The 11,535-nt window shown below is 41.7% G+C and overlaps 1 protein-coding gene across 4 annotated transcripts in view; it reads right to left on the bottom strand.

Annotated features, from left to right (window-relative positions):
- Window positions 1–11,529, bottom strand: part of SLAIN2 (SLAIN motif family member 2) — a 79,236-nt gene extending 67,707 nt beyond the window's left edge. For all 4 annotated transcript variants that reach the window (XM_045284194.1, XM_004706276.2, XM_045284196.1 and 1 more), the window contains exon 1: window positions 10,980–11,529. In XM_045284194.1, coding sequence (XP_045140129.1) covers window positions 10,980–11,368 — 389 coding nt within the window. In that variant the 5' untranslated portion in view covers window positions 11,369–11,529. The remainder of the gene's footprint in view (window positions 1–10,979) is intronic.
- Window positions 11,530–11,535: the final 6 nt, after the last annotated feature.

Raw genomic sequence — 11,535 nt, 5'->3', positions numbered from 1 at the left:
CTGATGCCAGGGGCTTAAGTGGAGAGCAAATGTTTTGAGAATGATGAGGGCAATAATTGTACAAATGTGCTTTACACAATTGATGTATGTATGAATTGTGATAAGAGTTGTATGAGCACCTAATAAAACGATATATAAAAAAAAGACTTACCATATATACTCGTGGATAAGCTGAGCTTTTCAGTACATTTTTAATGCAGTTTTTGTGGTAAAATTAGGTGCCTTGGCTGATATTTGGTTTGGTTTATACTCGAGTATATACGGTATAGTCTCAGGAACTCATTGGGGTAGTTTTATCCTGTCCCATAGAGTCGCTAAGAATTGGCATGGACTCATGAATCCATGGAGTTTTTTTGTTTTTCCTCCTGTAGAGCTGCTCATGGTGTCAAACTATTGACCTTGAGGATCAAGGCCCAATGCTAGTCACCTCAGGCTCCATCAGGTAGATGCAAATGATAACCACAACGAGATACCATATCACTTCCATTGAAATGGGAATGGAAGAAAAAAAAAAGGAAAATAGCAGCTGTTGGTTAAGTTGTGGATAAACTGGAATCTTCCAGGGTTTGTAGGAATGTAAACTATAGCTCTGGAAAAGTTTAGCTGTTCTTCAAAAAGTTGAACAAAGAACTGCCACAGGAGCCAGCAATCCCAATCTAGACACCAATATTCACTGCAGCTATTTGCAGATCAAATGGTGGAAAAAGAAATGCCCATCAATAGATGAATGACTAAACAAAGAGTGGCTTACAGACAAATGAATACTATTCGGTTATATACAGAAAAAATGAAGTCATGATGCATTATTCTGAGTGAAATAATCACAAAAGGACAAATATACGACCTCACATGAAATAAACCAAGACTGTTAGCAACTGACAAGGTGGGAGGGAGGTAGAAAAGGAATTTTAGTTTAGGGGGCAGTGACTGCACAATGTGAATAATGTATCAATATCACTGAATCACACATGTAAAGATCACTAAATTGGTAAATATTTTATTGTAGATGTTTTAACCACAATTTTAGAAAAAATAACTCATCACAATCCATACTTACAAACAATTTTTAAAAAGCAATGAAAAAGCAATAGAATAAACTTCTAAAATCACATTAAAGATCCTTGTTCTTTTCATAACATTGTACTGGAGGTTCTAGCCAGGTAAGATGTAAAGGCAAGAAAATGAAATAAAAGGCATCCAGATTGGAAAACAAGTAAAACTGTCTTGAGTCACATATAACAAGATCTTCTACATATGAAAATTCTAAAGTAGTTCTCAACCTATGGGTTGAGAACCCTTTGGGGGTCGAACGACCCTTTCACAAGGGTCACCTAAGACCATCAGAAAGCACATATTTCCGATGGTCTTAGGAACTGAGACAACGCTCCTCTATCAGTCTCCAGGAGGGTCTGTCCACATGCAGATACACTCACATATTGAGAACCTGAAGACTGTTAGCCATGCTACACCATGCTTCAAGACAAAATTTCGTTTATTTTTAATTAGAAATAAATATTTCACAATATAAAATGACATATTGCTTTTGTGATGAATCACTATGCTTTAATTATGTTCCATTTGTAACAATGAAAATAACATCCTGTATATCAGATACTTACATGATGATTCATAACGGTAACAAAATTAGTTATGAAGTAGCAATGAAAATAATTTTATGGTTGGAGGCCACCACAACATGAGGAACTGTCTTAAAGGGTCACGGCAAAGGTTGAGAACCACCGCTTTAAAGGATATGCGTGCATGCACACACACACACACACACACACACACATATACACACTATGTATGCAGACATACACACACGCACCCCAAACACACACAAACTATTACTTCTATGGCCATCTAGCCATAATTCCTTCTATGATATGATACTTCTGAACTCTATGCCTTTGGTTATAAACCCATGTTGGGGACGTTCTGTGCTATGCAAATAGCCAGGATTACGGTGGGATTGAGTTTTGACTTTAGTAGAGAGTATGAATGAAGTCAACAGCCTTTGTTTCCTTAGGGGTATCTTTAGTCTCTACTAGAAGGTGTGACTTAAGACATCATCCTTGGGGGTACAGTCAGCTAGGCAAAAGCCACACCTCCATCAAGGTCACTCCTCTGTGCCTAAGAATCATCTCAACACAGAGAGAAGGTCCAGTCCATCAAAAGGGCACATTCCAGATCTGTCTAAAGTGGCAGAGACTTAGACCAGTGGCACCAGAGACTGGCGGGAAGACTACGAAGCAGGGCAAAAGAAGTAGTGCTGAGACCACTGGACTATGAGACATATCAACAGGTAGGTTTCCTTGTTCATGGCTGAGGGCTAAGGACCAGAGAGATTTGGCTGGGGAGAGGTGTTGCCACGGACCAATGATTGAATAAGTAAAAAAGGATGGGCATAAAATAAGTAAAAAAGGATGGAGCATAAAAATAAGTAAAAAAGGATGGAGCATAAAGGTAAGTATGTCTGACCCCTGCCTCGGGGCAATAGGGAAACCAGAGATCAGCTATAGCTCTCCAGGCCATTTATCACAAACATCAATAAGCAAAATTAAATTCTATGTCTGTACACAGTCGTTGTTAGGTGCCACTGCATCGGCTCCAACTCTTGGTGACCCTATGTGCAACAGAAGGAAACCCTTCAGGCTTGCGCCATCCTCACAATTGTTATGCTTGAGCCTATTTGTTGCCACCATCGTGTCAAACCAGTTGAGGGTCTTCCTGCATTGTGCTGAGGCTCCACTTCACCAAGCATAATGCCTTTCTCCAGCAACTGGTTTCTCCTAGTAACTTGTCCAAAGTACATGAAACAAGTCATCCTTGTTTCCAGTATCCCGGCTGTACTTCCAAGACTTGTTTATTCTTCTGGCAGTTCGTAATATTTTCAAGATTCTTTGCCAAAACCGTAATTTAAACACATCAATTCTCTACTCTTCCTTATTCATTCATTATCCAGCTATCATGTACACAAGAGGTGATTAAAATACCATAACTTGGATCAGGTGCATTTTAGTCTTAAAAGTGCCACCCTTGCTCTCAAACACTTTAAAAATGTCTTGTGTAGTAGACTTGCTCAAAGCAGTGAGTCACTTGTTTTCTTGACTGCTGCTTCCATAAAGCATTCAGTGTAAGTCCTAGTAAAATGAAAACCTTGACAGTTTGATCTTTTATAAAATAAAATTGAGAAATCAATTCTATTCACAATAGCATAAGTAGTTACGCTGAGTAGGAATTAACTTGATGGCAGTTATTTGAGGAATAAATGTAATAAAAGTAGTGTAAGACTTGCACACTGGAAATTACAAAATATAGTTAAGAATAAGGAAGACCTAAATAAATGTAAAAATTTATTCAGTGTCCATTAATTTAAAAAGTCAAAATTTTTAAGATGAAAACACTATCCAAAATTTTCTACAGATTTGATTACAAACCCTTACCAAAATCTGAAGGAACCCTAGTGGCATAGTGTTCACTGCAGTTAGGCTTTGATCTGCAAGATCCTGAGTTCAAAACCACCAGTCGCTCCAAGGGAGAGAGATGGGTTTTCTACTGCCATAAAGAGTTACAGTCTTGGAACCTAGAGAAGTAGTTTTACCTTGTCCTATAGGGTCACTATGGGCCACACTGACTCGATGGGCGTGAGTTACCAAAATCCCACTGTCTGTTTCTCAGAAATTTACACGCTGAACTTAAAATTCATGTGGAAATACAAGAAACTCAGAATAGTCAACAAATCTTGAAAAGTTGAAATCACACGTCCTAATTTCAGAACTTACCAAAAAAACTAGTCAACAAAGCTGTGTAGTATGTTATATTGTTGTGTGCCACTGAGCCAATTTTCAACCCATATATGTGACCGTAAGTGACAGAGTACAATTGCCTCATAGGGTTTTCTAGTCTGTACCCTTTATGAAAGCAGATCACCAATTTTCTTCTAAAGAGTCACAAGGTGAATATGAAATGCTAACCATTTGATTAGCAATGGAGTAAGTACCCACTGCACTACCAGGGCTTCCACCATACAGATGGACACACAGACCAATGGAATAAATCCATACACTTAGGGGTAACTGGCTTTTGTAAAAGTTGCCAAGACATTCAAGAGGAAAGGAACAGTCCTTTAATTAAATGGTGTTGGATTATCTACACTCAAAAAGAATGAAGCTAGACTCCCGACTGCACATTATATAAGAACACAAAATGGATCAAAGACCTAAATACAGGAGCTAAAAATATAAAACCCTAAGGAGAAAAGGAGTAAATCTTCATCACCTCCAATTAGGCGAGGTTTTTAAACTATGGCACCAAAATCATAAGCAACAAAAGAAATGTATAGATGAATGGTACATCATCAAAATTAGCAACTTTGTGTTTTGAAGGATACCATCCAAAAAGTGAGAAGACAGCCCACAGAATGACAGAAAATATTTACAAATGTATTATATCTAATGAAGGCCTAGTATTCAGAATACATAAAGAACATACAACTTGACAATATAGACAATCAGTCCAATTAGAAAATGGGCAATGTGTTTTAAAAGACATTTCTCTAAAGAAGATATACAAATGGCCAATTAAAAGATGTTCCACATCATGTCATTAAAAAACACAAAAAACCAAACTCACTGCCATCGAGTTAATTTTGACTCACAGCAACCCCAAAGAACAAGGTAGAATTGCCCCCATGGGTTTCTGAGACTGTAACTCTTTACCAGAGTGGAAAGCCTCCTCTTTCTCCAGAAGAGTTACTGGTAGTTTTGAACGGTGATCCTGTGGTTAGAAGTTCAATGATGCCACTTGTGGGCATGCAAATCCAAGTCAAAATTTCATAGGACCACTTCACATCCACTAGGATGGTTGTGATCAAAATCACATTCAATAACAACAAGAACTGTTTTAATTTGTTTTAACTTTCACATGGTGAATTCTCTGGCTTTTGGGCAACCACCTTTCCCTATTCTAACGTCTGCTGGCAAGAATGAAGAGACTAGAAATGCCCTACTGGTAGTAAGGTAGAATTATACCGCAATTATGGAAGAGAATCTAGCAGCTTCTCGAAAAGTTTACCTAGCAATTCCACTTGACATAGTAATTCCAGTACTAACTATAGAGCCAAGAGAAACGAAAATATGTGTACACAGAAACTTGATTCGGAGCATCTCATAATTGCTCCAAAGTAGGAACAACCTAAATGATGACTGGATAAACAAATGCAGTACGTATAGCCACACAATGGGATAGTGTTCAGACATAAAACAAACATACAGCAATAAAGAACGGACACATGCTACAATAGGAATGTTCCTTGAAAACATTATGCTAAGTGAGAGGCCAGAAACAAAAGCTACATGTGGTTCTATTTATCAGAAATGACTGGAGTAGGCAATTTCATAGCCACCAGAGTAGATTGGTGGAGCTGGGGCAGGGAGCAGTGGGGAGTGACTTCTAATGGGTTGGTGTTTCTTTTTCAGGTCATAAATATGATCTGGAAGTATGCTAATGGCTACACAACTATATGACTATAACCCAGTGAATTGTACTTTCAAAGCGTAAAACATTTTGGCATGTAAATTATAGCTCACTTACCAAAAACCAAAAAACCCAACAACCAACCTTTGAAAAAAATCACATTGACAGCCTACAAAGCTGAGGGAAATATGCGTAAGAGAGAAGCACAGGGATTGTTAATTATTTGATGCTGTTGGTCTGCAAAATTGTCCAAATCAAGAGAGCAGAAACAGCATTCTTGAAAGAAAACTAAAGTTCAGGTGAAACAAGGTGACAGGAAGCTGGCATTATTGGGTTCAGGTCTATTCTTCTAAACTGAAATTTTTATCATAGAATCATTTTAAATAATCCAAAAACTTCATAGAAAACAGGGACATGATTAAAAGCCTGGATAAAGGGAAACACAATAACATCTAAAGGGAGAATTTAGTACTCTGTAGAAATAAAAATTTTTAAATCATCCACTGCAAACCTTCAGTATCACAGTTTTACTCAGACAGACATGGGGCTGCCACGAGTTGGAATCAACTTGAGGGCAACTAGTAGCTTAAAATGTATTACAAATGTATTTCTTGCAAAATTATAGTTTTGCTTTAAACTGAGAGTTAGAAAAGGGAAAAATGATTACCCAAGTCAAAACATTCACCATAAACAAGTTAAAATAAATTAATGACCATTTGTATTTTGACAAGTTTATATGGCTATAGGTGAGAACCCCATGGACACCAAACCCAAACCAAACTCACTGGCAGAGCAAGTTGATTCTGACTCATAGTAGCCACTCTACAGGGCAGAGCAGAACTGCCCCTGTGGGTTTCTGAAGCTATAAAGAACCTTTATGAGAGTAGATAGCCTCATCTTTCTCCCATAGTGTGGCTGGTGGTTTTGAACTGTTGACCCTGTGGTTAGTATCTCAACATGCAACTCACTGTGCCACTAGGGATCCTACCGTGAGCACAGTGTACCTTAATTAGAGGCCCTTGGCAAAATCTTTCATAATACTGACACAGACAAGAAGTTAGTCTTATAAGAACAGTTGGAATTAATAGCTATCAAACCACCACAATGTGTTGATTAATGAACTGATGTTAACCTGAGAGGAATCTAGTCAAGTTGTAGACTTCAGAGTCCTTTGTCTAATTTACTACTTTTATCAACAACTTGAATAATCTAGTAGGCATGACCACCAAATATGAAAATGACCAAACTAAAATCAGCCACTGCAAACCCTAAGTATTACAATTCTAAAGATTATAAAGAACAAATCGTGTTAAATAGCTAAATGGAGACCAACAAAACAAAATGCAAATCGTAATACTTTCACATAAGTAACAGAAGCTGAAAATTGTTGATTTCTTTTGTGTGTGTAAGTAGTAGCATTTAATTCAAGCAAGGCATACCTCCTACTCTTTGGCCAAGTAGAATCTAAGATATACTGAATACAGTTCTGGGTACTACGGTTAACAACAGTCAGTAGCTGAAGTTCATTGAGAAAAATGACCATGAGATGAGGTTGAAGGTGCAGAGGATGACATTATCTACAGAACAGTTAAGTAGCCTGGAGTTATTACCGCTATAAGAAGACAGAATGCGAAACTGTATGTGACCTCCTCCCTGGGGGACGGACAACAGAAAAGTGGGTGATGGGAGACATCGGACAGGGCAAGATATGACAAAATAGTGATTTATAAATTATCAAGGCTCATGAGGGAGGGGGGAGCGAGGAGGGAGGGGAAAAATGAGGACCTAATGCCGGGGACTTAAGTGGAGAGGAAATGTTTTGAGAATGATGAGGGCAATGAATGTACAAATGCGCTTTACACAATTGATGTGTGTATGGATTGTGATGAGTTGTATGAGCCCCTAATAAAATTATTAAAAAAAAAAAAAGAGAGAGAATGCTTAGAGTGTGTGGTAGGGGGAAAATCAGGGGTTAACTCTCTCACTGCCATTGAGTCCATTCCAATTTACAGCAACCCTCATAGGACAGGGTACAATTAGAACAGCCTCCATGGTAACTGAAACTGTTTACAGGAGTAGAAAGCCTCAACTTTCTCCCAGCGAGAACTGGTGGTTTCTACTATGCCTGGGTTCCAGGAGTTGGGGAGAGGGGCAGTTATATATTCAAAAATCCAACCCTCTTATCAATCTGACTGGACTCGTAGTGCCCTATATAGGGTTTCCACGATGGTAAATCCTTACAGGAGCAGACGGCTTGTGGTTAGCAGTGCAATCCTTAACCCAACACTTTCTGGGGTTATTCATGCAGAAAGAGGTTAAAGACTTGGGGGAAAAGCAAAATATAGTGGGAACTGCATAGGCTTTGGAGAGCAGAATGAACTGGACTGAAATCCTAGCTCCATCATTTCTGTGTATTTGACACTCCAAGAGAGATTCAGTTTCCTTAACTATAAAATGTGCCTTACCTCATAAAAGATAAAAATTAAGTGCAATTAAATACAAAAATATTTATAAGCTGCCTAGCACTGCCTGACACACTAGGATGCACAACACTGTTACCTCCCATTCCTAGACTTTTGTTTTGCTCTAGAGCAGTCTTTTCCAACTGAGTTGCAATCCACTAATGGGTCAAGAAATCAGCTTAGTGGGTTGTCACCAGAGATTTTCCCCTGGTGAAACAGTACAAAATATCAATGCATGCCCTGTAGTGAAAGCAACCAGTTTTGTGACACTTTTGTTTCGATTGTACATATATATACTCGGTTGTGATGTAAAATCTGTTTCTTACCATGGGAGCTGGGTCCAAAAAAGAAAATAAATGAGAAAGTCACTGATTTAAGATCACTGTTTTCTAAATGTTCTAAATGAAAGGGAGCTCTCGTTAAGTCTAGAAAACACGACTTCTTAGAGAATGGCAATACTGAGTACACATTAGCATATTAGAAAAGGTCAGCATTGAAGAAATATTTTTCTTGAATTTTGGTTTTTACACATTTATTTGATCCTCAAACCCCACAACTATTATTCAGATAGTACCTACTGACTACAATTGTGAGGATGGCCACTGGAATGGGCAGTGTTTTGTTGTGTTGTACATCGAGCTGCTGTGAGTCAGAACCGACCACACCTAACAAACATCTACTGACCCATTCTGAATTAGCACTGTGTGACACATACTTGGGAAAAGACATTCCTCTGGATAAAAAAGGAAGGTATAATATGTAGAAAATATAAAAGGGGAGGCATTTAGCTTTCAAAGAAAGAAAATAGTCTTGACTGTGAACTTACCTTCCATTGATACCCATCCCCTGCTGAACTATACCCTAAACACATACCCCAAATCAAATGTGAGTTCTCAAAATTTCAATTCACACTAAACTCGTCAAGAAAATATTAAAACATCTATAGTAGCCACTATGAAGCTGGAATCAAATTAGTAAGGATGACTTTAAAAAGAAAAGCCTCTTGCCATAGTAGCTAGAACTTGCTTTATCCTAATGAACCTTATGCTTGGAAATCAAAGCAGCCAAATCCTTAATCAGCTTCTCCAAGTGGAGTGAATGTTTTCTAATAATACAAAATCTAAAATGGGCCGATGAGTGCAGCGAGTCCACATTACTAAGAGCACCATTATCAACATCGTTTGGAAAAAGCAGGTGACGACATTCAGAGGATTCTGGGTTCTCTTAAAGTGTATACAATCCCCAGGATTCCTCTGGGCGGACATAATTTCACACAAAGATGATAAACTCATGACAGTCAGATCTAATAATATTTGGTGTCACTTGGCAATTCAACAAAGCTTGATATCATATAATCAAGGGTACCTGTCATTCAAGTTGCCTTAACTGGGAGTTCTACAAAGACCTCTAGCTCTCTTCTTGCAGTTTTCAAATCAGAACAAAAAATGCCCTTTTGCCACTCTTCCCCAACCCCAGGCTCCAATGCCACCGCCTCGCTAAAGTTTGTCCAAACTACTGTGAATTATTCTCTTCCCACTTTCTGAATTATTGGTCTTTTCTGTTCCCAGCCACTCCCATGAAGAGCTACTTTCTTGGAAAATCACAGGGGCAGTTCTACCCTGTCCTGCAGGGTCACTGAGCTGGGATAAACTTAATGGCAGTGTGCTATGGTTTGTGCTAACCATTCTTTTGGCAAGTCATTGTATATATCCAATCTTATCTAACTGCATAAGCTTTGCTCTCCCCAACTCTAACTACCTTTTAAACTGGGATCAACACTTACAAATGCTTAGAACCTCCCAAGAGAATCTGTACAAGCTTCCTAAGTTTTATGTTTTGATTTAAATGACTCCGTTTTGGTGTAATAACAGCCTCCCTGAGCTTAACACAAGACATGCCAGACCCAGAGTTAAAAGGCACACCCAGATTACCTCACTTAATCTTCACAACTCTGTAGAGATAACTTTGTTTTGTTTTGTTTTTTTCTTTCCCCCATCAATGACAGGGAGAAAGAAGGCTCCGAGTAACTCCCCAAGGTCATGGGGCTAGTAAGCCAAAGCCAGGGCCTGAATCCAGGTCTGTATGAACGCAAAGCTCTCAACTATCTCCCAGTAAAGTTTGAACCCTGCGATACACCCAAGTGCTTATGAAGGCTTTTTCTTTCACTAAACCAGAAGTTTCAACCTCGACAAAGAAACTGTAGCCAAAAAGTAAAACCTCCAGAAGAGATAAATGAAGACAATTTCCCAATGGTTATCTTTATATTCAGCGACAGTAAAATACGATGGAAAGGGTCTTCCCTAGCTCTTCCATTGGGGAAAGCGATATTGTGGTTTGGGCCACAATTTCATCAAAAAGGGCTTGTGACAAGACAGATGTCCAAATACGGTTCCTTTCTCTGGCCCCAGGACGACGTGGAGAGGTTGCTGTGACAACTGTCACTTCCCAGCCCTGAATCCCAAAGCTGATTCTTAAAAAAAAAACAAAAAACCCCAGCATAAATGCTAAGACGCATTCCACCCTTGACTGCACACAAAGCAGCACCTTCTTCGGCCCTCTCTACACAAAGCAAGCTTTGCCCCGCTGCCGGTCGGGGAGGGCGGATTCGCACGCTCTCCACATCCCCGCCAAAAAGGCATCCACCTCACACCGGCCCAAGGCACTGGCCACTGAAATAGAGGTAACCGACTCCGCTCGGTCCCCCGGACTCGACCCCTCCCTGCCACCCAAATTCCCAGGCCGCCGTCCGAAAGCCAGCGTTTCACACAAAGCAAGGCGCCTTCCCACCTCGGACTCTTCCCACGGCGAGGCCAACCCCCCAAACCCAACAGGGGACAGCACCTGGAGTCCCCAGCCTGGCGGAGAACCAACTACCAGCCCTGGTCCCCCGCAGCCAAAGCCAGACCCCGAGTCAGCCGCCCGGGCACGGATCCGGCCCCACAAAGCGAGGCGTTCCGGCCCGGAGACCCTCGGCGGGCGCCCTGCGCCCCCGGGGCCCATCCCCGCCCCGCCCGGCACGGCCCAGCGCCCCGCGCTTACCAGCTCTCCTCCTCCTCGTCGCAGCCTGACAGGCGCTCCAGCTCCTCGGGCCGCAGCGGCTCCACCTCGTCCAGCAAGCCGCCCTCGCCCGCCGCCAGCAAGGAGGTGGCGTCCCGCAGCTCCTCGCTGCTTGTCCGCTTCGGGCCCGAGCTCGCCCCGCAGCCCGACTTGGCGTTGAGGCCCAAGGGGAAGCCCCGCGGGGACGCGGCGCCCGAGGAGGGAGTGGACACGCCGGCCCGCACCGGGCTGCCGGGCCCCAGCGAGCCGGCGCTCTGCACGGCCCCGGAGCGGCTCCTCAGCTGTTCATTCTGCTTCTCCAGCTTCTTCACCAGCTCCTGCAGCTTCCGCACCTCCTGGTCCGCGTTCACATTGGAGTTAACGTCCTCCATCCCCTTCACGCCGCCCGCCGCCCTCTCGGACTCGCTGCGACTGGGAAAGAGCCCGAGGCAAGAGGCGTCGCCGTCGCCGCTCACTCTAGCCGAGGCACCGGCATATAGCAGGGCCAGGCCCCACCGCCAGGGTCCCCCCAGCTCGTGTTCCGAAGCGCCGCTGGCCC

The sequence above is a fragment of the Echinops telfairi genome, unplaced genomic scaffold (genome assembly GCF_000313985.2).
Source record: "Echinops telfairi isolate 266 unplaced genomic scaffold, ASM31398v2 ScPeMD7_7468;HRSCAF=8506_0, whole genome shotgun sequence".
NCBI classification, from domain to species: domain Eukaryota; kingdom Metazoa; phylum Chordata; class Mammalia; order Afrosoricida; family Tenrecidae; genus Echinops; species Echinops telfairi.
The sequence above is the reverse complement of the archived record's forward strand: the minus strand, read 5'-3'. Positions and strand labels throughout refer to the sequence as shown.